General features: G+C 36.9%; 1 protein-coding gene across 1 annotated transcript in view; it reads right to left on the bottom strand.

Moving 5' to 3' along the window:
• The window catches only part of PTH2R (parathyroid hormone 2 receptor), an 86480-nt gene that overhangs the window by 10686 nt on the left and 47951 nt on the right, over positions 1-27843 (bottom strand). Inside the window, exons 6-9 of the mRNA XM_004378289.2 lie at positions 26168-26357; positions 22718-22871; positions 16198-16258; positions 6756-6822 (exon numbers count right to left, since the gene is read on the bottom strand). Of these exons, the coding sequence (XP_004378346.1) occupies positions 6756-6822; positions 16198-16258; positions 22718-22871; positions 26168-26357 (472 nt within the window). The remainder of the gene's footprint in view (positions 1-6755; positions 6823-16197; positions 16259-22717; positions 22872-26167; positions 26358-27843) is intronic.

The raw sequence follows: 27843 nt of genomic DNA, 5'->3' as shown, positions 1-27843 counted from the left end.
CCTTTGGTGCCTCAGGTTATCCTGCCTCTGAGACTTTGTTCTTGGGTTCTCTTTGCTTGGAACATTCTCTCCATTCCTTCCTCTCACCTGCCCTTGCTAAATTAGCTCCTTCTCAGGTTTCAGCTATTCCTGACACCTCAGCCCGCGATCAGAGCACGTTTCACTTTTAAATGTTTGCCTCACCCACCATGCTTACACAGTGTGAGGAAAAACTGCCTGTCTCCTCATCATCTCCTCTCCATTGCCTCATACAGGGCCTGCCACCTTCTTGGTGTTTAATCAAGATTTGTTAAATGAGAGAGGGAGTGAATGAAGGAAGGAAGGAATGAGATCAGCACTCTCTACACATTGCTTATATTGGGGTAAATCAGCATATCCCCCTTAGGTGCTGAACTTTCACTTCTTACATATCTATCACACAAGATAATCAGGGACAGAAGTCAAGATTTAAAATAGCAATGTTCACTGTTATAAAATATCTATAAAACCATCTATCTACACTTACAATTTCCATTTTTGCCTTTGGATACACACTGGAGAGGGGTTCTTCCTCCCCATTCCTGATTTTTCCTTTAGGGAGAGGGGCTTACCTGATGTTGACACTTCTCTCCCCTTCCCTCTACCCACTCCATCCCTACAGGAGATAGATTGAAGTATTTGATGCGTCAAGGTGAGCAGAATAACTGAAATTGCTTGGCTCAGTACATCTATTTTTTTAATCTTGGGACTAGCTGCCTGCAGCCAGTGGACTTTCTCTGCTGCATCTTCAGGGTTAAGAGCCTGCCCCTCAGCATTGCCTGTGCCTGGGTAGGTACAATGGGACTAATTATGGAAGAATACCAGAAAGATGTTTACCTGTGTTTTATTGACTATGCAAAAACATTCGACTGCATAGATTATAACAAACTATGGATAACATTGCAAAGAATGGGAATTCCAGAACACTTAATTGTGCTCATAAGGAACCTGTACATAGACCAAGAGGCAGTTGTTCAAACAGAACAAGGGGATACTGCATGGTTTAAAGTAAGGAAGGATGTGCGTCAGGGTTGTATCCTTTCACCATACTCATTCAATCTGTATGCTGAGCAAATAATCCAAGAAGCTGGACTATATGAAGAGAAACACAGTGTCAGGATTGGAGGAAGGCTCATTAACAGCCTTCAATATGCAGATGACACAACCATGTTTACTGAAAGTGAAGAGGACTTGAAGCACTTGCTGATGAAGAGCAAAAACACAGCCTTCAGTATGGTTTACACCCCAACATAAAGAAAACAAAAATCTTCACAACTGGACCAATAAGCAACATCATGATAAACGGAAAAAATATTGAAGTTGTCGAGGATTTCATTTTACTTGGATCCACAATCAGCACCCATGAAAGCAGCAGTCAAGAAATAAAACGACACATTGCTTTGGGCAAATCTGCTGCAAAAGACTTCTTTAAAGTGTCCAAAAGCAAAGATGTCACTTTGAGCACTAAGGTGCGCCTGACCCAAGCCATGGTATTTACACTTTTTTCTTACGCATGCGAAAGCTGGACCGTGAATAAAGAAGAACGAAGAATTCTCAGCTGGTGCCGAGTCAGTGATTCGTTTTCTGTTATTCAATTATTATTAAGGGAGGCTCAATCACCAAAAATAAGGGATATGGAGATAATGGGATGACTGGTAAGAAAGGAATTTTAAGTAAAGTGAAAAAAAATATTAATCTCTAACCTCTGACAGAATTGCAGCTACTAAATTAACTTTCCCCAGAGAAAAATCTCCCTACTAGAATTCTTTTTCTCTTCTAAATCATTCCGAATAGAACTTCAAATGAAATCAAAGTGCTAACATTTACCAGAGATAAGTGTTATGCTTATGCTGTCCCTAAGTTATAAATTGAATTCTGATGGATAAAAAAGAGCTACATGCTTTGTCTTCATACCTGTTACAGATATCCAATTATTGTATTTGATATAGAATTACAGTGTTTGTTATCTATTATTTAAAAGTTCAGTATTTAGTACCAATATGCTAATAAACAAAGCAAAAAAAAATTTCTTATGTTCATAATTATGAAAAATAAGCCAATATATGGTGTGACAAGATGTGATGTATTCAGAGGGTGTTATGGATTGAATTGTGTCCCCCAAAATGTGTGACACCTTGGCTAGGCCATGATTCCCAGTATTGTGTGGTTGTCCTCCATTCTGTGATCTGATGCGATTATCTTATGTGCTGTAAATCCTAACTTCTGTGATGTTAATGAGGCAGGATTAAATATTTGTTAGAGGGAGCAGGGATGCTCTGGAAGGCCCAGGACCAAAACAATGCTTCATGCTGTTTGTAATCAATCAGGAGATATTCTTCTCATATATTCATGTTACATTGCAGAAGTTAAAAATCATCCTCAAATCAACATCAAGTAATTGCAGGTGAATAACAATTTGTTGCATTTGGAGACACTTATTTTCAGACCAAAAATTAATGTTTTCCACTGACTCCGGTTTTCATAAATAAAATTTCAACACAGACGAACAAACACAGAAAACCACAATGCTATATTCAATTGTAGTCCCTACGACTCCAAAATCCACATATGTAGTGAAATCTGTAGTTAGCTCTAAAAGCCCATCCTCTTGATATGATTTCTTCAAGTTAGAACTTAAAAACGCTCATCCTTTACCCTCTTAAATTTTGTTTGTCTCATATATCCCTTAGAAATCCCCTTAGATTTTACTCCCAGACATACAAATACCCAACTATTAGAATTTACACTATCATAATAGCCTGAGCAGAAATTAAGTGAAGGACCCAATTTAGATTTAAAATCCTAGGCAAATAATTCTGTAATAGTATATACTGTCATATCTATTTGCAAAAGACCCTGCTACATGCAGTGCAAGACTAGAAAACAAACCTTATATCCTAAGGTTAATATATGCAGAAAAATATAAATGTAGCCATAAAAATGGAAAGATGTTTTTCCCCTAAATTCAAGAACCAGTTTGACATGTTTTAAAATGCAGATAAAAAGAACATTGAGCCTAATGGTTAAAAAACATGGTTATAGTCTTTGCTTTGTCACACTAGCACGTGACCTTTATCTGAGAGGGCTTTAGTTTCTTTCTCTCTAAAGTGAAAAGGTTGTTTGGAATGGACTCAGAAGATCTGTAATTAGAGTTGCTTTGTGATTTTATTTCTCCTCTTGCCTCTTGCCAGTTCTCCCAGGATATCTATTTTGTATGCATGCATGCTTTATTTTTTTTAACAAATATTTATTGGCTGTATGTGCCAGGAACTTTGCTAGGTTCTAGAAATACAGGAATTTGGAAAGCATATGGTTCTTGTCCACATAAACCTTGCAGTTTAACATAGAAGACAGTCATTCAACAATCAGAAACATTATACATTTTAATGAATTGTTCAGAAGGAAAAACCTCACTGTGTATGGAGGTTATAAAACTAAACCAAAACAGTAGCCATAGAGTCGATTCCAACTCATGGCGACCCCGTGTGTGTCAGAGTAGAGCTGTGCTCCATAGGGTTTTCAATGGCTGGTTTTTTGGAAGTAGATCACCACGACTTTCTTCTGAGGAGCCTCTGAGTGGACTCAAACCGCCAACCTTTAAGTTAGCAGCCAAGTGCGTCAATTGTTTGCACCACTGAGAAACTCTGGGGGGTTATAATGTTGTTGTTGTTAGGTGCCATCAAGTCGGTTCTGACTCATAGAGACCCTATGCACAAAAAAAGGAAATACTGCCTGGCCCTGCGACTTCCTCACAATCGATGCTTGAGCCCATCATTGCAGCCACTGTGTCAATTCATCTCGTTGAGGGTCTTATAGGTGACCGAATTTAGACTGGCAGCATCAAGGAGGCCACGATGAAGAAATGACACTTAAAGTGAGGAGCAGGAGGGCACCCCAGCTTTCCAGTGGGATGGAGTGGCATGTGGAATGGCCAGGAAAGGCAGTGTTGGGCAAGTGTAAGGAACTGAAAGGAAATCAATGTGGCCAGAGCATAGTGAGTGATAATACTTAAACTGAGCATCTGTTCTAAAGGAAAAATAAAAGACTTCTAACACATGAAAAATAATAATAATAGCTAATACTTACAGTGCTGTGTGCCAGCCACTGTTCCAAATGCAGTCCAATTACTAACTCATCTCATTGATGACATTTATTATTATACTCATTTTACAGAAGGCAAAGTGGACCCTGAGTTTAAATAACTTGCTCCAAGTCAGCCTGCACAATAAAATTTCAGCATGCACACTCTAGAAAAGGCACATCTGGGATTCTAACCCAGGCAACCTGGCCCAGAGTCTGTGCTCTTAATTTCTGTAATACATTTGGCCTCAGTCCCAAGAGACAGCAGAATCCCTGCATCCTTTATTACACTGTGTCCATGTACATGTGAAATTTGCTGTACAGGAATATCATGCACTGGTGTTTCCAGAGCTATCCATCCCTCTGTTTACATTTTCACACAGGCCCAATGGGAAGAAACCCAGGGTGTCAGTCAGATGTAATTGCAGGGTCCTAACTTACTGTCTGCTTGGGTCTGGCTGGCAAGTCAAGGATGGCCACAAGATGCAGTTAGGAAGCAGGCTTCTTTTTAATTAAATATATATTGAATTCAGAAACGGGACTCCCATGGGAAGCAAGAAAGTGAAAGTTATAATAACAGCATTATATTATACTTATCTCACCTCGTGTTTTATTGTGTTTGAAAAGAAGGTGATTCATAGAAAGGTTTACCTGGAAAATTACAAAACTGAGAGCTTAATCACTTTTTCAAAATCTAAATACCCATTTCTTGATTACAAGGTAAAGCCTTCTAATATGGAAAAAAATGTAGGCAATACTAAAAAGTTTGATAACAGGCTAAGTATAACCTTTAATCCTACCAACAAGGGATGACAATTAAATCATTTTGGTAGATACGTTTACAGCATTTCTTAAAGGAATCAGACAAATGGAATACTAGGCTTTATGGGTTTGGCAGAATGGTATATTAAGGGGGCTTGAGAAGAGCATTCTCTGACCAGAAGAGCTTCTGCACAGCCTGAGGAGGCCTGAGGAGGTCTCATGGTGGCAGCCTGAGGCGTTCACAAGCCTGCAGAGACTGTAGAGTATGGGAAACTAGATTTATCCCTGGAAGCCTCTCAGGGCTGAATAGCAACTTACAGTGTTAGCATCACTGTTGTCCAAGAACTCAGACCTGCTTGTTTCCAAATTCACAAATCAGACATTTTATTACTTTATGGAGACATTTTTAGATAATAGGTTGGGTTATTTTTGGCAAGGTGGTCAGAGAAGCCCTATCTGAGGAGGTTACCTTTAACCTGAGGCCTGAAAGAAGAGTAGACATTAAGCAGGTGATGAGCAGGGAACAGAATGCCTGGCACACAGAACAGCACGTGCAAAGGCCCTGAGGCAGGAAACAAGTTCAAGGAACTGAAAGAAGGCTATAATGTGAAGCTGAGGCAGCATGCATGAGGAAGAGGGTGACATACGAGACGGCAGGAGTTAGAAGGGACCAGGTCATGGAAATGAGTAAAATGCATTCCCAATCTCAGTTCTTGATCTCCTTCACTTCTTACCTCCTCTTAGACCCATGCCCTGTCCACACACCATTGCTGTGGCTGAGACCCTCACCCAGCAGACACCCAGTATTACCTGGTTGTCCCACTGCCAGTCTCAGCTGATCCAATCCATCCTTCCATTGCTGTCAGTGGATCTTTCTAAAAGAGAAACCTGATCCTATCACTCTCCAAAGTGAAACCCCTGGATTGCCACTACTTGTAAGACTAGGTCTCAATTCTTTAGTGAAGGGGATGAGCCCCTTCAGGGTCTGGCCCCTGCCCCCTTTGCAGCCTCAGTTCTGATACCGTTCTACACACATGCTTGGCTCAGACACACCAAAATGCTCTAGTATCCCCTCTTAGCCTGCAATGACAAATAAATGGATGATTCCCCCATGAATCACTACTTTCTTTGCTCATGGTTTTTATTTATTATTAATGTCCACCTACTCCCAAAGAAAGGATCCCTGGTGGTGCAACAGTTAAGCACTCAGCTGCTAACAGAAAGGTTGTCAGTTCAAACCCACCCAGTGATTCCGTGGAAGAAAAGACCTGGCAATCTGCTTCCATAAAGATTACAGCATAGTAAACCCTATGGGGTTTTCTACTCTTGACACATAGGGTCAACTACGAGTCGGAATTGACGCAACAGCACACACAACAACAGCAACAACTCCCAAAGTAGATATTAAATGACTTATTTTTTCTGAAAGTCAATCTTACTTACAAAGCTGTGGTCTTTTTAATTCTAAGTAAAATCATCACTGTCCTTGGAATCTAGTCTTCTGTCTCAGTAATTCCACTGCTCTGCTATTTTATCTTTGCCTCCTCCATCCTGACCTACTGCCAGGTGATCAGAATGTTAAAGTGGAGATATAATATAATGCATAAAAAGGAGAAAGAGTTTTAGGAACTTCCATCTTTCTGAGCATATGAATGTTGAAAATGTCCCCGACTGCTGGCTTATTAAATGGAGGGGATGTGCTTTCTGCATGGGTCTCAGTCTCAGCCAGGTGTAAGGGTCTATCGCTGACCCAGACTCTCTCAACAGCTATTGCTGTATACAGAGAGTCTCCCAAACCTGCTGCAGAATAAAGTGACAGACAAACTTCTTTCTCTGGGAGTGATTTACTTATTCATCTTTTTTTTTTTTTTAAACTATATAAGTTTTAAACTTACCCCTATAGCTGCTAGGATTGGAGCTTGATAAATCCACTTGATGTCTCCAGCACTAAGTTCCCAGCACCTGAGACATGAAAAAGAACTTTCATGAGTAAATTGTCAAAGCAAATAGGCAGTGTTTTTAGTTTTTAAAAAACTTAAAATTAAATCGCATTTTAAGTTTTACCAAAAACTCCAGCCGCAACCTTCTGATTAAAAAACAAATAGCCAAAAAAAAAAAAAAATCTTACCTTCAAACACTCAAACTAGTGACAAAAAATGTGTAACGGGTCCTCATTTCCATACAATTAGCCTCTGGGATAAGTAGAGTGTTATAAATACTGGTGAATAATTTTTATATTGACAAAAGTCAAAACCACATTTCCAGAGTCAAAAAAATTACCATCTTCTAAACGTACTGCAATTGATACTTTATTTTTATTATCACTGGGGTGAGACATAATAATTAAAACTTGATAGAGAAAGCCCTCTCACTTATAAACATGTAGTTCTTTGATTTCTCCTTTGAACTGGTTATAATATCTTACTGGTTCTCGCATTAATTAATGGGTTAAAGAATCTTTGACAGGTGTTCATTTCATAATGTTTTTAAAGTTTAATACATTCTCATTTCAAAAATCCAAACGAGACAAAAAGACGTACATTGAGACATATCAATCCTACTGATATTCCTATATAAGTCTACCCCGCCCGTCTCCTCATAGGCAACCTCTTTTATTAAATTATTGTATACCTTTCCAGTGTTTCTTTATGCATAGACAAATTTAAATGTCATATTCTGATTTTCCTCTATCTTTCAAAAAATGTAACACATACACTGTTCTGCAACTTGCTTTTTTCCCTTAACAGTATATTTTGTATGTCTTTGCACATAAGTATCAAGAGTCCTTAACAGCACAGCATTCCATACTCATCAGTCCCCTACACCAAAGTGTAATTCTAGTCAAGCCAATTGAAATCTGCCAAGTCAATGGACATGGAGTCTGAATAACATGAAAATCTGAGGCAGAGAAATTTTACATGTGCACTTTATTGAACATTTTCTAGCACTGTATACCGGCATCTATTTTTCACATTATTCAGCCAGACAGGAAAGATAAAAGACAGTGTTACTGGAGCCGTGTAGAACGTGTATCACACTCCCCTAAAAAAAGATTTCTATTATAAGGAACATGGCATATACTGTGTGAATATAAATTGAACATTAATTCACGAGCTACAAATCTCTTGGATTCCATAAATTTTCTTTAAGGTTTTGACATTTTGGTAATATCTTCACAATCTTCTTTCTTTGCCACAATGACATTTCATCATGATGTCTCCTCGCACACTGGGGCTCAGTTATACAATTCCAGCTCTAAAAAATACTTGTAGGTCAAAACCAGCTAGATCTAAAAACATGAAAAACTTTACTTCAACTGTTTTCAATGTCAAAGTTTCAAATTAGCCCTTTAATGTAAGAGAGGCTAGTAAGATTTTAGACTTTTTTAAAAAATGCTACTAATTCTTGCTTTTCATTAATACTTCAATGCCCTAGCACAAACTGTATTTGTGAACATATCCTATAAACCTCCCTATGTTTACATTTTTAAAAATAAATTTAACACTGTATGAAACGCAAGTATGAGTGTCAGCGAAAATGCAGATCTGGAAGATGGAGCATGAAGCACAGAGGTCTAATCAGGAGCAGAACTTCCTATGGCAAACTGAAGATGCATACTTCTCTCAGAGATTGAGGGAATTGTATTGACTAAAAACTACATTGTCTCCACAACTCACAGTAGATAAGAGAAGTAGAGGAAGTCAGAGAGAGCTGGCCCTGAGACCCAATCAAATGTTTCCTAGGAATGTTAGAGGATATCTTTTCTTGGTTCTTTACATTTCAGGTCCAACCATCCCTGCTGATGGTGGAACAATAGTATAGCAAAGAAGTTATGGATTTCCCCATTCATTCACATCTCTATAACATAACTCCTTTGAAGAAGGCCAAGAAGACGGTAATAAGGTATCTTATAAGTATTTTTGCTTTTTTAAGCAAGTTTAATTATCCAACCTAAACTACTCAATCATCCTAGCCTACTTTCGCAAAATAACACACTTGCTAGAATTTTAGAGTTATAAGAGACTTACTTTGTATATTTAATAGAGTTTGGAATATCTGCTAAAACTGGATCTGATCTGCTTATTTCCACTTGGCCAGAATGCAGAAAAATTGGAATTCTGGCTTTGAAAGTCTAGATCAGAAAAAGTTGAATCTCAAATGTAAGACACATGAATAGAGACGCATCTATCCTTTAGAGATGCTCAAAGACTGCTCTCTCCACCGGAGCTTTGTGATATAGAACTACATATAGGTCAGATTACCTCCAAGAAAACCCACAAAAACTTTCTATCTATAGACAGGTTGAATTTTATGAGAAATTGAATAAGGTAATTTTGAAACACTGCCATACAAGTAGTAATATAGCATTATCTTATATGCAAAATCAAGTATAAATTGACATTCTCACCTAATTATATTATTATAGAATTCAAGATTTTATTCTGAGTAAACCCTTTGCTGTCAAGTCAGAAGAAATTGAATAGCACAGAGAAGTTGCTTTATCAAACTTAATTCAACTGTTTTAAAGCAATATTTAGTATCATTTATAATTTTCAAACCACTATGTGTCTCATGGATTCTTGCCCTCAAAAGCAATAAAAGTAACTTGTATTTCTTATTTTTCAGTGAAAAATACATAATTATTAATGTTTCAAGATTTAGTTTGTGATCTTTAAGGAAGAACACAAGATAAATACGAGAACTGATTATCTAATTCAATACAAAAAGCAGTCTGCATGTATTTGCTTTCTTTCAGTGCTCAAGGCCTGAAATATCTGTTGAATGGATAAATAAGTCGAATTTCTGCTCCAAGTTTGCTGTAAGCTTTGAGGAAGTGACCTGATGTATCTAGGTCTCATTTTACTCATCTCTAAAATCAGAGGTTTGGACCAGAAAATGCCATAGGATCTATCATCTCTATAATTCTGAATCTACGTCATAAAGTCACACACCTCAGCAAATGATTATTGTAGCATTATTTAGTCCTTCTTTACTGACTTCTTTGCCTGGAAATCAAGCAGCAGATACTATAAATTTTCTCTGAGATTTCCAATATCCTTGTATAAATATAGCCGTAATGATAACAATGCAAATAACATTAGCCCTCCATGGTTAACATATCCAAATAACACAAAGGGATGAAGGCAAGTAAAGATACAAAGCCAACAAGTTGTAGAACTGAGAGAAGCTAATGAACAGGGAGCTTTGGCTCAAGTAGCTGAAAGACTGCACCTAAAGATAACACTATAGAGTTCAGATTTTCAGGAACAGTGACAGGTTCTTTGTAGAGTTCAGGTGTTCAGGTTAGCATTTTTTTCAGTAATTGTGACCTCATACTTGGCCATAGGAAGAAGCAGTTCAAGAAACCAATGCATAGCAGAAAAAATAACTTCTGAAGGTCTCAGCTTGTCTGAAGTAAGAGAGAAAGAAGGAAACCAAAGACTCAGAGAAGAAACTAGTCTACAGGAATAACTGCCTACACAAACCACAGCCTCTTCTATCCTGAGACTAGAAGAACTAGATGGTGCCTGGCTACCACTACCGACCCGTTCTGACCAGGGACATAATAGATGGTGCCAAATAGAATGAGACAAAATTGTAGAACAAAACTCAACTTCTTAAAAAAAGGCCAGACTTACTGGACTGGTAGAGACTAAAGGAACCCCCAAGACTGTCACCCTGAGATACCCCCTTAAACTTTGATCTGAAACCACTCCTGGAGGTCACCTTTCATCTAAGTAACAGGTTGGCTCATAAAATAAGTAATGTCACTCGTGAGTACTGTATTCCTTTTTAAAAAAAAATCCTCTATATGAGACCAAATGGTCAACAAAGATAAGAAAGTGGCAGTGGGGCGGGGCGGGGGGGGGAGGAAACCTAGATTAATGGAAATGAAACAACCAGAACGGAAAGAACGAGAATGTTGAGACAATGTGGAAAGTGTAAGCAATGTCACTGAACCGTAGGTATAGAAATTGTTAAATGGGAACCCAATTTTCTGGGTAAACTTTCACCAAAAACACAATACAATTTTTTTTAAATAATAACTTCTGCAGAAAATACCTAGTAACTCAAAAACAGATAACTTAGATACCTAAGGTAAAATGCCTCACTTTTCATCAGCTTTTCAATTTATCATATTCGACCATGAGAGCAAAGGGCACTTTCTCCTTCTCCTTTGGCTCATCATTACTAAAAACTAGAAATAACATAGAAAATGAGTATTTCAGTGTCCATTCATCAAGGAACCCCTAAAGAGAAACACACCCAAGTGGAAAACTCTGTCTAAAGTCCTCCTGAGCCAATTAAAAGCCTTTACCAGGCAGCCCGCAGTTGACCATAGAGGTGTGTGGAATGGGCAGAGGTAAAGGGTGACTTACAATCTGCCAGACACTCATAATGGACACTAGGAGACAGGCTGTGAAGATTTTTTCTTTTCCATTTATATATAATAACTGGATCTTAAAAATTATTGATTCCCTGATCAAGTCTTACTCACACTGAAGATAATAATACTTAATGTTTGTCTAGAGTTGGAGTTATTAAGCCCTTTCATAAATGGGTTCTCATCTGACTCGCAAAACTACCCCTTAGTCATGGCCAAAAATTTATTCTCATTTTACAGGTGGGAAGACTGAGGCTAAGAGAAACTGTCACAACTAATGGATGGAAGAGAAACCACATCTCCTAATAAGTCACAATTTGCATTAATTCAGATTTTATCATTGTTCAATACATGCTTAGCAGATGGGTAAAAATGGCCAAATTGATCCGTAAGAATTGATCATAAGTATTGGAGAGTTCTCTGTTATGATTTCAGTCATGTCTATATGGAATTCACAGTATTTTTGAAAAATTGAGATATTTACACATGCACTTCAGAGAAATACGATGGTATATAAAAAAAGGGCTAGTTACATATGTACTAAATGCTATAGGAGTTTGATAGGAAGATTTTATGTAATGGAGTAGCAGGTTTCAAAAATACAGAAGTGGTTGTTGCTGTTGATAGGTGCCACCGAGTCAGTTCCGACTCATAGCGACCCAATGTGACAGAGTAGAACTGCCCCATAGGGTTTCCTAAGCTGTAATCTTTATGGGAGTAGATCACCAGGTCTCTTCTCCCACGAAGCCCTGGTTGGGTTCGAACTGCCAACCTTTTGGTTAGCAGCCGAGCACTTAGAGCACCTGTAGTCATGGTTTTCCTTTCTGAACACTATGAAATACAGGTATATTTAATTTTATCATGAGAATGAGAAAAGTATGCTGGTAGACAACACTGTATGTCTGCAGGTAATACAAATGGACAAGCATGAGCTCATATCTCAACAAAAAAATGTGAATTGTTAAAAAGTAATGCTTAGGTATTGTAGAGTTTTCATTTATGGGAATGGAAAATTTGGCAATGGATATTGGTGACGGTTGCACAACATGATTGATGTAATTGGTTTTATTGAATTCCACACGTGAAAATGTTGAATTGCCAAATGTTGTGTTCTTTATATTTTTACAACAATAAAAATTTTAAAAAAGATGTAATGTTTCCAGAAATGTTTATACTGTAAATTGTTCCTGAAATAAATAAATCTTGAATTAAAAAAAAAATAGTGATAGGTGATAAGCTATTTCTAATTTAGAGAGCAGAAAGAACTAGAACCAAGTGGTACAAGGACAAAGGTAGATGTAGTGAAGCAGATTTTAGCTCAACATAAGAAAAACCATCCAGTTTACAAAGCATACACTATGCACTCCTGATTGCCAGGTGTGTTAAAACATCTAAAGAGTGAGCAGCTGTCAGTGATACTGTATAAGGAATCCTTCTACAGTTCTCCTCCTTCATAGGTAATAAAAATGCCACTCATCTCAAAAGAACATCTGATCTATCCGTAAGTACTTATTGAGTACCTGTGTGTGTATAAGAGCTTGTCCTCTGGAGCCTGATTATCTCGAATCAAATTTCTTCCCTATTACTATCTGCTACTGCCATCGGGCGCAACTTCTCGGCATCAGTCTGATAGGGTTAATATGAGTTTCAATTAAATTAATATTTTCAAAGCTCTTAGAAAAGTGCCTAGAGCGTGGGCAGTCAGCACTCAAAAATGACAGCTACCATTTTCATTATTACTTTCCTCCAATTTGTTCTCCACGTGCTGGCAATGATCTTTATGAAATGCAAATTTGCTCTCATTATCACATTACTTAAAACACTCCAGTGGCTTCTTTTTTCTTCTAGGTTAAGGACAAAACATCCTACCATGGCCTATTTCAAGGGTTTGTATTCTGGCCCCCACTCCCTTCTCCAGCCTCATTTTTAAGCTCTAATTTTAGCAGAGACAAGGGCTCCATCAATGAGACAGGTTAAAAATCAAAATATTATAAGATAGAATTAATAGAAGGATGAGTCCTGATTTTTAATGCAATAGCAATAAAAAATGTTATTTTTTAATCAGTCATTACCTCTAAGTATAAATCAATGAAACAATTAAAAGAATAATAATAGTTGCTAATGAGCATTGAGCACTTACTAAAAATTTAAGTTGCCAACGAATTCATTCTACTTGGAGCAACAATCAATGTCCATGGACGCAGCAGTCAAGAAGTTGAAACAACGTATTACGTTGGAAAAAATCTGCTGCAAAAGACCTCTTTAAAGTTTTAAAAAGCAAAGATGTCACTTTGATGACTGTCTTAGTTAGATAGTGCTGCTATAATAGAAATACCACAAGTGGATGGCTTTAACAAAGAGAAATTTATTCTCTCAAAGTCTTGGAGGCTAGAGGCCTGAATTTAGGGTGCCAGCTCCAGGGGAAGGCTTTCTCTCTCTGTTGGCTCTGGGGGAAGGTCTTTGTCATCACTCTTCCCCTGCTCTAGGAGCTTCTCAGACCAGGGACCCCAGGTCCAAAGGACGTGTGCTCCTGCTCTTCTTTCTTGGTGGTAATGAGGTCCTGTCTCTCTGCTTGCTTCGCTCTTTTATATCTCAGAAGAGACTGATTTAAGACACAACCTAATCTTAACATAACTGCCCCTAACCTTGCCTCATTAACATCATAGAGGTAGGATTTACAACACATGGGCAAATCACATCAGATGACAAAATGGTGGACAATCACACAATACTGGGAATCATGGCCTAGCCAAGTTGACAGATAATTTTGGAGGACACTATTCAATCCATGACAATGACTAAGGTGCACCTGATCCAAGCCAATGTCTTTTCAATCGCCTCATATGCATGTGAAAGCTGGACAATGAAAAAGAAAGATAGAAGAGGAATCGATGCATTCAAATATAATATTGACTATACCATGGTCTGCCGAAAGAATAAAAAAACCCATTTTAGAAGAACTACAACCAGAATACTCCTTAGAAGTGAGGATGATGGGACTTTCAACTTGCTTACACTGGACACATCATCAGGAAAGACCAACCACTAGAAAAGGACATCATGTTTGGTAAAGTACAGGGTCAACAATAACAAGGGAAACCCTCAATAAAATGGATTGACACAAAAGCCACAACAAGGGACTCACACATATCATGAAGATCATGAAGGTGGTGCAGGTCCAGGCAATGTTTTGTTCTGTTATACATAAGGTCACCATGAGTTGGCAACTAACAACTGACACCATCTCCACCACCAGTGTATTCCAAACCCTATAGTAAGTGCTTTACATACATTAGCTCATTTAATCTTACAACAAGCCTATGAACAGAGGTATTCATTTTATCTGCATTTGATAGACCAGGAAACTGAAGCTCACATAATAAATCTGCTGTCACAGAACCAAGAAGTAGCAGAACCAGGCCTGATAGAAGCTTGACCCTAAGCCCCTCCACATTATGTGACCATTTAGAGCCTCCTGTCTGCCAGACAAGTCCCTAACGTGCTTGCTGCTAAAGGAAAAATTGGAGGTTCAAGTTCACCCAGAGGCACCTAGCAAGAAAAGCCTGGTGATCTAACTCCAAAAAAATCAGCCATTAAAAACTTACGGAGCAACACAAATGGGGTTGCCATGAGTTGGAGTCAACTCAACAGCAACTGGTTCATTTTTTTTGGTTTCATCTGCCACGCATTTTGTTATGTGCTTCATATATATTAATGTCATTAACATATTACTATCTCAGCTTTATAAATGAGAAAACTGATACATAAAGACGTTTCATGTTTTTCCCATGGTCTCAAAACTACCAGCAACTGAACCATGATTTGAATGTAGATCTGTCTAAATCTAAAGAAAGCATTCTTTATCACCACCCAGCATTGTTACCTGTACTCTTAAATGCTACATTAAATTAACCCTAGACTACCTGGAGGAAACCCTGGTGGCGTAGTGGTTAAAAGCCACAGCTGCTAACCAAAGGGTCAGCAGTGCAAATCCACCAGACGCCCCTTGGAAACCATATAGGGCAGTTCTACTCTGTCCTATAGGGCCGCTATGAGACTACATGGAAGATCCTAGTGATTCACAGTCAGAGGAACAATGGGTTCCCCTTCTAATGTGCATTTGTTTCATCATTTGAAAATATTTAATTCTGCTATGGAAGACAAGAAAACAAATAGGATAGATGAAATGCATAGTCTGTATTAAGCATAGATAGTAGTTAATAAGTAGCATATATGTGTATTCAACATAGATATATAGAGATATAGAAATATGGCAACTTGATATTAAATTCATCATATACTAAATACACAAGAGGCACAAAATATTCAAAGCACTCAATATTCTTGAGGTCTTAATTCAGCCACAAATTGGTGACACCCATTCCCACATGTCTTTTGTCCAAGAAACAAATAAAACCCAGAGGTGTTCAACAGGTTAACTAGGAAATCATAGCAGTGGCCAGGTGTACTTGCCCCTGCATCCCTCTGATAGAGCAAGTGGGGGTTATTGGCCCAGGGCACCTTCTGGCTGAGGGCCCCCTTGCTTGAACCCAACTCTGGTCTTTGTAACCACACCATCAGTGTGGGGAAGGCTGATGTGGCAGAGAGAGAAAGACAGGATATATGAATACTGCACGCAACAAGACATAGGTAGCGCAGTCCTTCCACTTGCTTTACCCATATGTTTCCCCTTGCTTCTCATGATGTGTTTTAAATTGATTTCCTAAAACTGTGGGGTTTGAGCATCTTATTCTGGTTTGTGAGTCTTTCTGTTCTATGACCCCAGGGATAGCTTACTGGTGATATACTGGGGGCTATCATTGCATCAAGGTAATTTCCCACATGACATCCCTAACGGGCAACTAAAAACAGCAAAGAGTGTGAATTCCAAACAGGGGAGTCTGAGTCTGGGGAAAATCTGAAGACCTCTTCACTTCTTCTCTTTCACTCACCTTGCGTCAGCCAGAGTTGCCCGTGCCACAGCCCAGGCTGCAGCAAACGCTGCTGGAAACCCTGTGATCAGAAAAGGAGGTAGAGATATTATTTCTATTACAATGAAGTGTTTTTGTTTTGTTTTGTTTTTTTCTCATACTAAATAAATATATAAGAATATACTATGAAAAGTTGAGAGAGATAAACAGACATGAGAAATGTTGATACGTGAACAAGAAAAGTCCATTTCATTTTCATCTTGTCCATTTGCGAAATGGGCTGAGAACATTGATGTTACTTGTTCCCAAAAGTCTTAAGATGATAGTTGCCCAATTTTCATTGAAGGATGTTGGAACAAGCCGTGTTTGGAAGAAATTGAAGTTCCTGGGGCCAGAAGTAGCCAGTGGCTGGTGTATTCGAGTCTGACTCGTACCACACTGACCACCACATCCCCTCAGGGGGTGAGGCACTGAGAGGGACGTATGAGGAGCTGCAGGGGGGGGTTATTGTTCAAAACACTAGAACTTTTTATTTCTAAAAGTTGAAGGCATAGAGAAACTATCATTTCAAGTTATAAAATCAGGAAGTTTTGATCAGTTTAGCCTTTTTTTTTTTTGGTTCATTTGACTTAAGACAGAAGCATTTGCATGCATTAATAGCTTAACCAAGGGAGACTGCTGTATTAGTTTGATGATTTGAGCATTTGACATTTGTTCTTCATAAATATTAAACATCTTGTGGGCTTGCAGTGCCAAATACTGACTTCTCATGAGTCCTTCTCCCCCAGGAAAATGTGATTCTTTAGTTCATACTATAGCTGATTAGCCTCTGACACCTCAAAAAAAAATCATAAGCCATAACTTTTATGGACGCTGCAATAAAGAACTGAAGGATTTAATGGATGGCTTTTCGTTATGTGGCTTTTATGAGACAGGTTTAAATAAACTATACAGAAACCATGATGAAAGCAATACAGAAGCCAGGGAGCACCTTACAAAGGGAAAAAAAAAAATGCTTCAATTTAACTTAGCACATTTCTTCTTAAGCATCATATTAAATGCCTAAACTTTATAAAAAATGCATTTGTGATATTTCAGATAGTCTTTGTTAGCAATAAAGTGAACAAAGAAATAGGCTAAGATGGAGGAAAAAATGCAGAAAAAATGAAAGTAAAATGGTACCCCGTAATAGAAATTTTCTTTGGTTTCCTGAAACTTATATCTTGATAAGGGAGGCAAAACTAATAAAAAACAGCTTCAGTTATCGATTAGTGCTATGAATTCAATAAAAAAAAGATACTGTGTAATAGGGAGGGCATAGCTCCTTCTGATAGGATGGCTAGGAAAGGCATAAAATAGATTCCTTTGCTGTCCTACCATCTTGGCCGTCTTTAAAATGTGTTTGTTCTGTCTTTGATCAAAACTTTCATGTTTTTCCAATTGCAGGTCTTAATCTTCTGCTTTGTTTACAATCTCCTAATCAGGCAGTTTCCTGAATGATATTCTACACAGTGTTGATTAATGTTGCCGGAGCTGGCATTATATTTTAGATAACAATTACAGCAAACATCTTATATCAAGCATCATGTCTTAATAAAAATTGCTTTTTTCATCCTCTTAGAAGATCTTAATTCAAGACTAACATAGAGGCAACCCTCTAGGAATAAAGAATAGAAAACAAGCCTTGGGGATTTTTAAGGATTTTTGATTGCCAATGTTGGCATCACATTGTTACATACTTTAGAACACAAAGATACAGGGAAAAAAATGTTGGAAAGCAAGTAAATGCAAATGTTACTCAAAATATGTGTTTACCTTGAAAGCTGAGTTCCTTACACAAGGTACATAAATATAAAATAGTAACTCTGAGAGGGAGGTAGTCTTTGGCCTAAGAAGAAGTAGACAGGTTCTGGTGTGGCTCCATCACTGACTAGTGTTGTGATACCGGGACTCAGCTTACTAGCCTTTAAAATGAAGGTCTGGCTTAAAAGTAGTCAAAAAATTATAGAAATTAAACCCTTCCATCAAATAAAAACTTACAAAGAAGCCCACTGGATAATGACAAAAGCAGAGCTGCTTTGAAGGCAAAAAGGGGAATAGGGTCTCCCCGTCACAGTCTATGTAGTTTCGCATTCTTTTGGACACTGTGAAGGCTTCACAGAATCCTACCTCAGCCTCACCATCTTCCTGTCATGCCATTATAATATTATAAAGTCATAGCTTGATCATAAAGAGTAGAGTTAGTCCCAACAATAAGAGACCTATCATGACATGGGGAGTCCTAGCTCTGCTCCAGACATACAATGTCTTACTAATTAGAGGACTATAGTTCTTAGCAGTCCACATTGACTGCTCAGACATGAAGCTCAGGGCTACAGCTCCAGTTCCCTCTCTACTCTTTGCAAGGTGCTGTATTTCAGTATCCACCACCTGCTAGAAGACCCTCTACATGACTTTGGCAGAACTGTTCTTAATTCTCATAGGACTCTAAGCCAATACTGAAAAGCATAGCTCAATCTCTGTTAAAAAAAAAAAAAAAATTGCAGGGCCTTTGAAAGGCTTCCATTGTTACACAGGTAAACCTTCATTTATGAAACTTTGAAAGAGCTACCACCTCCTAAAATAGAATTACTATAAGTAATTAAAGAACATTTTTAAAATATCTAATTCATAGTTCCAAAAAATGCTCTAGAAGACTAGAGTAAGCCAGTATAAAAAAAGAACCAGTTTGAAACATAGAGGAGCTACAACGGAAAAGAAAATATGTTTACTCAATTAAATACCACCAGTAAGCAAAAACTAGAAAATCAAATTGGTGGAGAGTAGGAGAAGGAAGAGGCAGACTTAGAAAAAAGTAAACAGTGGTTAGAAAGGATAGCAATGAATTTGGAAACCAGATGAACCCACAAAGATAAACCTACATAATTTTTACAAATGAAAATCTAAAGTTGACTATAATTTATTTTCTTTTAAAGAGGTAGTAACCTACAGCATTTTAAAAGATTAGGAGTAAAACCCAAAATTACGTTTAAAACATCTGGGAAAGTGATAGGCATAGAGAAAACAAGTTCCTTATCTTTCATAAAGTAGAGTCAAAATATTTACCTTTTACTGACTTTAATGGTTAAATATATTTTTAACTTTAATTATCAGTAGAAATAATAGGGGCATGAAAAAATCATAGAGGAAGGAGAAAATATTTTACTTCTTATAGTTTTTTGATTTTGCTTGAAACAAACAATGAAAATTTTTTTGTTGGGGTGTTATATTGACTATCACAAATAATTTTATGAGGAACAGATTATCTGAATTAAAATTTTTGAATACAGTACATATGATCAGAACAAACAAACAAATTAACCAGAAAGATCAGACAGTGCGCTTCTCGGGGGAGGCGGGGGTGGGGGGGAGACCGACTAATGCCTGTCTCCATATTTCAGTTATATTTACTGCCAAGTGGATGATTAAAAAATGTTTGCTCGACTGAGACCATTTTATAACATAACAAAGCTGGAAGTATAGTGCCTTTTCCTGATTATTTTCAGAGATTACAGTATGTGACAATACTCTAAAGTTTGGCAACAGGGACATGACTACATAATATTACCTGGATAGATGTTTTTAAATGATAATCTATGATATTGGCATCTCATCTGACATTGACAATTAGGGATGGCTGCTAATATAGAGGTAAATTACCACTTTAAATAAGGGTAAAGAAATAAGACTGGTACCTTTTAAATACAGAAAAAATGTGAAAGGACAAAATGAAACCAAACATAAAGTGCCTTATTTAAGGGACACTTGAAGCAAGGATAGGGAAAATCAAGAATGTGGTTGGTTGAAAAAAACACTGTCATCATTAATATTTGCTGTCACTCCTCTAAATAACTTATTTTATAATAAAAGTGTTAAAAACAGTCATTTTTAAGTATTTTCCTTCAATTTAGTAAACAACAGATAGGGAATCTGTTCCTCTTTAGATAGTAATTTCCTTCCTTTCCCATTTACTGTTAAGAAGCAGGGAGATCAATTTAAATAAAGTAGCTCCAGCTCCACCCATCACCACAACATGAGTAATAGTGTTTTGAGTATTTAATAACTGGATATTGCTTAAAGTTGTAATGATTGGGTCCAAGTGAGTAACAAATGAAACAAAGGAATCCAAGCAAGTCCTCTTCTTTAATGAAGCCAATAAATCACATTATTGGAAGAAAGTATGAAATTGGATTCACTATGAATTACTCCAATAAAGGATCCTGCAAAGAAGCTATAATGTTTTGACCATTATTTTTGTTATGGGAGTTTCGAAAAATGAGTCTGAAATAAAAGTAATGTTGTTTAATAGCAAAACAGAGAAAACAATTATGGCTGACTCTCAGTGCTGAGATAAGAGAAAACCAACAACTATTAATCAAATATATTTGTATATTTACTTCATTAGATGGTAGCTGTGTTTTAGGAGCAGAGAGATATACTTAAAATAAGAACATTATGATACCCTGTAATACATATGCCTAGACTAGAACATTTTCGTTTAAAAAAAAAAAATGGAGTTGCAGAGAGAGATAAAGAAATTGTCAGAAGACAGACCAACTATACAACCCAACTTCGTAAAGACTGGTTATCACTGTTTTGAATTGTGCCTATTTAAGTGACCATAATATTGCATGTAGTATGCTTTTCAGTGAGCTTCCATAAAAATCCTACTTGCTTTCATGCATGTTCTTAAACTATACTATGAAATGAAGATTTCAAATAATGATGCTTATCTACTGTAGTTGCCATTCCTATGCCAATATTTTTGTGGACAAATTAACAAAAATTAAAGGAAGGGAGGAAACTCAAACTTGCATAGCAGCTGATGGAAACTTGACTACTTTTAAATCTTTTTTTTTTTTTCCATAGAAAGATCTGAAAACTAGTTTCCTGGATTTCAGTGTAATAAACCCTTGACTTTCGGGAAGGACAAGCTGAGATCTAGCCCAAATAAAAGGCTGATAGGGACCCTGGGGGTACACTGGTTAAGTGCTCAGCTGCTAACCAAAATATACGCAGTTGGAATCCACCAGCCTCTCCCTGGAAACTCCATGGGGCAGTTCTACTCCGTCCTATAAAGTAGCTATGAGTTAGAATCGACTTGACAGTAACAGGTTTGGGTTTTGTTTTTGTTTTGTTTTTTTAAGGGGAGGCCTGAACCAGTTAGCTATCACGCCAATAAACAACTAGAGGAAAAACAATTTCTTACAAATGTGACTGATGATCTAAAAAATCGAACAATAAAATATAACTCAAACAGACAAATGTCTACATTTGTTATTGAAGTTTCTATCAACACATTTACTAACTTCTAGTAATTATACGGATGCACAGATATAATTTTGAATGAAGCCAAACTACCAAAAACTGTCAAGGAAATTTTCCAAGTGTCCTAAAATATAAAACGCATTTATTTAATTCACTGTATAAAGCGTATTTATTTAATTCTCCCATAAAAAAAATTGGGAGAGCCTCAAAAACAGATATGCTGCCTTCAGAAATAAACCTTCATTCACAACAATTTTTGCGTCATAATGAAGTATTACAACAAACTGACACTTTTTTGTCGAAATGTTCATTAATTAGCAGAAAATTCAACATTCCTTACCCTCATATTTTCAAATATTAAAACAATATTAAGGAAAATAGGCAAAGCAGCATTCTTATTTTGCAGGGGGAAAAAAAACTTAAAATTTAGTCATGAGCCTTGAGTGAATTTTTTTTCCTATGCTGAGCACCTAATAATTTGAATATTAAAAAGCCGTTGAGATCTGCAACTGTTAATCTCTCAATTCTTCTTGATTTTAACCACATGTTTAATTTCTCTTAAGTTTTAACATGCCAACAATGCCCTTTTCTCCAAGTCATGTTGAGTTAACACCTAGTCCAGTCATCCCTCCAGTAATGCTAAGCCATTTTTGGAATGTGAGCTCATATCTTTTTTTTTTTTTAATTACTTATGCCAAAAGTAATTAGACTGATTTCTTTCCAAAAGACATGGTAAGTCCAAATAATTAATTTTTAATTTGTATTTGTTAAATGCAGTCAAGATGGCCCTATAAATTCCTTTCTGGCATTCTTGATATATGATCTAGAAATACAAATCAAAGATATGCCATTATTGCTTAGGAATTCCAAAATCAAATTTCTAGGATAAAATTATTGATAAATCAGGCCATTTATTTAAGACATGAGCATAACAGTAACAATGTATTCTTTTAAATTACTTCCAAAGAATTCTTTCAAGAATTCAGTGAAAAATAACAACCATAAATTAATCTTTAAAGTTTTGTTACCACTGGGAAGATTACAGACTTGATCTTAATAATTTTCTTCTACGAATAGAAGCATAAAAGAGAAAGAAGGCTATGATGGGGAGTGATTACTTCAGGAAAATGACTGAAAGAAAGCTAATGGTAGGCAACTAAAGCAATAGAATCATGACAAGAAGCCCTCCCATTCATAGTCCAGTTCAAAAGCAAGGGAGATATGAATGCCTTACCCCAGCCTATCAAGATGAAGCCCCACAGATATTTCGTGTCCGAAAAGAAAGCCACAAAGATTAGACTATGCAGGTAGAGACCTTCCACCAGGATCCAATAATAATTCGTAGCCAAGAAGTAAATAAACATCACAACAGCAATCTTGCACCCAATCTGTTACAAGTGAACCAAAGTTGCATCGTATTAGAACTCTTAATTGTACTGGATTTCAACATTAGACCACGAAAAAACAGTTCTTTCAGTTCTCTTTTATAGTTTAATGTGTCTCTTGTATAGAGTAATGTCAACACTGTTGAAAGAGACCAGAGCATAGTTACTTTCACATAGCATTTTTAAGAACATGGGTTCGATTCCATTGTTTAAAAAAGATCTTTTTAAAAAGTCACTTTTTTAAATTCATCCTGTTTATTAAAATAATACATGATCATAAAAAACAGAAAGCATAAAGAAAAAAATTATCCATAATTCTACCATGAATTTACTTTATTCTAGCCTTTTTTATGCAAAGTTGTTTTCACATAGTTGAGATTGTATGCATGTACCTTTGTACAATTTGACATGAGATAAGTATTTATTGAATTCCTGTTATGTGCCGGACACTGTTGTAGGTTTGGGGAGTAAAAAATCCTGCCCTTGATGAATTTACTCTAGTAGAGAAGCCAGACAATAAACAACCGCATACACACACAAACTATTAAGTCATAGATGATAACAAGCACAATGAAGAAAATACGGTAAAAAGTGCAGAATGAGAATGATGGAGATGCTATTTTTAAAATAACACAATAGTTCATGAGAATGGATACAATATTAACCATTCTTCAAAACATCATTTTAATAACTATATAAAATTTTTGCTGAGGAGATTATAATTTACTTAAACAATTTCTTATTGTAAAACAGGCTGTTAAAAATTTACTATTGCCTTTAATTGGTTTAATATGGAGTTGTAGTTTTTGTGGTTGTTCTTGTTGGTTGGTTGGTTGGTTTTCATTTTCCCAATTTTCTAAATAATTGGCAACTGATTTGTGAATTTCTGACCTATTATTTCAGAGAGGATTTCGTAAATTTTCAAGTATTGAGGTTTCAAAAAAAAACATAAATTATTAATTTAAACTTTGTTGTAACGTGGTAAAACAAATTGGTTCATAGCATGGGTCTATCTCTTTTTAAGGAACTGTACTCCTTAAATTTGAAGACTCTGAGTTTCTTTTTGTGGAGCTTGAGCTGAGGGGCAGTAATGCATCTTTTCTTTCCAGTGTATATTCACTTGGCTCATCAAACACCCTCTGTCTGGTCCTATGTGTCCCAACAACAGAGAAACCAAAGGCTTCATTTTCTGATTGTCACTAGGTTAGGGAGATATAACTTCTTCATAGAATCTAAAACTGGGGCAGGAATTTCATACATCAGCAACTCTCACCACTCTTCCTGTTCCTCAGCAGCAAGTCCTTCCATGGAATTAATGTCTGCTAGCCCCCACTTTGGAAACCCTGGTAGCATAGTGGTAACGAACTACAGCTACTAACCAATAAGGGCAGCAGTTCCAATCCACTAGGTGCTCCTTGGAAAGTCTATGCGGCAGTTCTACTCTGCCCTATAGGGTCGCTATGAGTCAGAATCGACTTGACGGCAACAGGTTTGGTTTTTTGGGGTTTAGCCCTCACCTGAAGGTCACACTGTAGTAACAGAGAAGTTTCTCCAAATTTCTGATGTACATTTGACTTGTATCTTTGATTTCCAGTACTATAAAATATACTATATCTATACTGATAGCTATAATATCAGTATAATATCTATACTGGTACATAAACCAACATATTAAATATGTATATTACTATTATGTACATCTTCCTGGATATTTTAATGAGAAGTGAGGAGAAGATATACAGGCAGTTCCAAGTTATGAACCTCCAATTTACAGACAACTCATATTTGTTCTTTAATGTTATGTAAATTTGCCCTCACTTTGAAATGATTGAACTAACCCCTAATCGCAACAAATTCTTTATCACAATCACCTTCACTTGCTGCACGTGCAGTTTTTAAATCACAGAAAAGGCTTTGAGACTTTTCTTGCACTAAAGTCTAAATAAGAACTATTTGCATGTGTTCCAACTTACCCACAAATTTGACTTCAAGACACAGTTAGGAACGGATCTCATTCATAGCCTGGGGACTGCCTGAGCCCTGGTGGTGAAGTAGTTAAGAGCTTGGCTGCTAACCAAGAGGTTGGCAGTTTGAATCCACAAGCTGCTTCTATACCCAGTCCGATAGGGTCGCTGTGAATCAGAATCTACTCGACTGCAATGGGTTTGGTTTGGTTTTAGTTTGACACCTGCTTGGAAGTTCCATAAAGAAAGTCTTTCGGATTAAAAAAATCAATTAAGAATTTAAAGAATATTTACTGGTGAAACACTTCCCTAGAGTATCAGTCATCTGCAAAACAAACTACCCTGAAACTTAATGGTTTAAAACAACAAATATTTATTACTTCTTATGAGTCTATGAATTGGCCAGGTGGCCCTGCTAATCTGGGCTGGGCTTGGTTACTCTTGGCTAAGTCATATGTCTGCAGTCAGCTGGCAGGTCAGATGGGGGCTGACTAGTCTAGAATGGCCTCAGCTGGTATGATTTGGCTCTGCTCTGTATGGTCTCTTATTCTCCAACAAGCTATCCTCAACTTGTTCTCATGGTGGTGGCATCTTGCAAGAGAGGGAGTGGGGTAATATTCAAGGTTTCTTGAGGTCTAGCCTCAACTGGGACACTGTCACTTCCACCTCTTTCTATTAGGCAAAACAAGTCACAAGGCCAGCCTGGCATCAGATTCAGCAGACACTACAGGAAAAAGTGCGTAGATATAGACAGCGCATTACTTAGGACCATCGAGACAATCTACTATACATTATTTCCAGATACATTGCTTCAGTTATCTAATGAACTGAATTACTGGGTAACTCTAATTACTAAACAAACACCAGAACATTTAAGAGCAGAAATGAGCAACGTGGAATCTTATTTTGGAAAAAGTCTTTGAGTCAACAATAAAGGAACTAAGTATTATGGGTTTTTAAATCCCAAACTTCTAGTTTTGCAGGGTTTTTTTTTTTTTTTTTTTTCCACTTTTGAAAGCAGTGAGCCATGATAGTTGCTACATCAAATGCCATTCTATTCAGGAATTTTTTGCAATTTCCATTCTAGAAATGTTCTTGAGGAAAGATCCCAAACATTTTTCATAATCTAAGATGATGAGAGATTAGGCATGAAAGTTAAGGATAGAATTGAGGCAATAAATGTCAGTAAACAAACTGGTAGCCTTTTTCATTTTGTACAGAGAGGTTATTTCACAGGTCAAGATGAGCCAAAACATGTTAACATATATTTAGTAGACGGTTAAACTTTACTTACTTATTTGTAATGTTATACCAATCAGTAATGAAAATACTTACATACTGTGACTTTTCTACAGAATGTGCTTCTATGGAATTTTGCAGGTCATCCTGCATTATCATGGACTGCAGCTCCTTTACTCCTATGTGAGCATGGACCACTCTGTCCTTGACAAAGATGCTTGCAGCTCTCAGCATGAAAGACACAAACAAGTGCATGTGGATATAGTTCCTGGTGCAATGCAATCGCCTATAAAGAAAAAATTTTCAGTATTTGGATTTGAATTTAATCAGAAATAGGGAAAGAAAAGGTATAAATGAGCCCCAGACTCTGCAAAAAAGAGGAAAATATGATAAACTTGAACAAAGAAAGAAACTTATTATTATATATTTCCAATAAAAACAACTGGGATCTAAAACTAAAATGTAACTTCCTGAAGATAAATTTAAAATTTATCCTAATCTATTATCATGTTGATCCAGATTTTGAAATATTAAATATTACACTATAGTATTATATTCTGCTATACATTAAAGTAATAAATGATTAATGGAGAACCAAGTTTATTAAAATTGGAACTTCCATATTTTCTATACTTTCTCTACAAGAAAAAGTAAGCTATTTTGGTAACATGACACAATTTTATTTCCTAGGAATGTTTGAGAGTGAATAAGCCTACTTTTACCGAAAAAGGTTTGGAATTATAAAAGGATCATAGACACAAGTTAAGCCAGTAACATACTTACAGGTTGATACAGTGCCAGTAAGAAAGCTAACTATGAAAAGATATTTTTTAAGCTTTTATGAGAAAAAAACCTAGAAAAAACGTTTGTATAATCTGCTCAAAAGGTCCAGCTCTACCACTGCTTGGCTATGAAAACTTAAATACATGACTAAGACTATTAGCACTACTTTCTCTTCCAGAATGGACAAAGCACACAAATATTAAAACATTTTTAAATCCAAATAACATATTTTCATATCTCATAATATAGGAGTAAATGTCAAATGAGACTGACCTAAATATAGATATTTTAGAAGTGAATATATTTTTAATGCCATGGACATGTATTTATATTCCCGTGCTCAGATGATTCTCTCCATTGATTGACTCCTTACTGGGAGAGTTTTCAGGTGTGAACAGTATTTGGCCAAACAAGTTATCCTGTGTACATGGCAAACATTTACTGTGAATAATGATATCACAATATATAAGTAGGTTTAGATTTTTTTTTATTGTTGTAGTTTAAATGAAGTTTACGTTTCAAGTTAGACTCCCAACAAAAATTTATACATAAATCATTATGTGACCCTAATTGCTCTCCCCACACTGTGACAGCACACTCCTCCTTTCCACCCCTGATTCCCCATGTCCATTCAACCAGCTCCTAGCCCTCTCTGCCTTCCCATCTCACCGCCTGATAGAAGCTGCCCCTTTAGTCTCTTGTATCTACTTGAGCTAAGAGGCACACTCCTCACGAGTATCACTTTGTGTCCCACAGTCCAATCCCTGTCTGAAGAGCTGGCCTCAGAAATTGTTTTAGTTCTGAGGTGATAGAGAATCAGGGGGCCATGCTTTCCGGGGTTCCTGCAGTCTCATTCAGACCATTAAGTCTGGTCTTCTTACTAGAATTTGAGTTTTGCACCCCACCTTTCTCCTGCTCCATCAGGGACTCTCTGTTGTGTTCCCTTTCAGGGCAGTCATTGGTGTTAGCCAGGGACCATCTAGTTCTTC

This window comes from Trichechus manatus, unplaced genomic scaffold (genome assembly GCF_000243295.1).
Source record: "Trichechus manatus latirostris isolate Lorelei unplaced genomic scaffold, TriManLat1.0 scaffold00056, whole genome shotgun sequence".
Lineage (NCBI taxonomy): Eukaryota > Metazoa > Chordata > Mammalia > Sirenia > Trichechidae > Trichechus > Trichechus manatus.
Note: the sequence above shows the minus strand (reverse complement) of the source record. Positions and strands in the feature narration are given on the sequence as shown.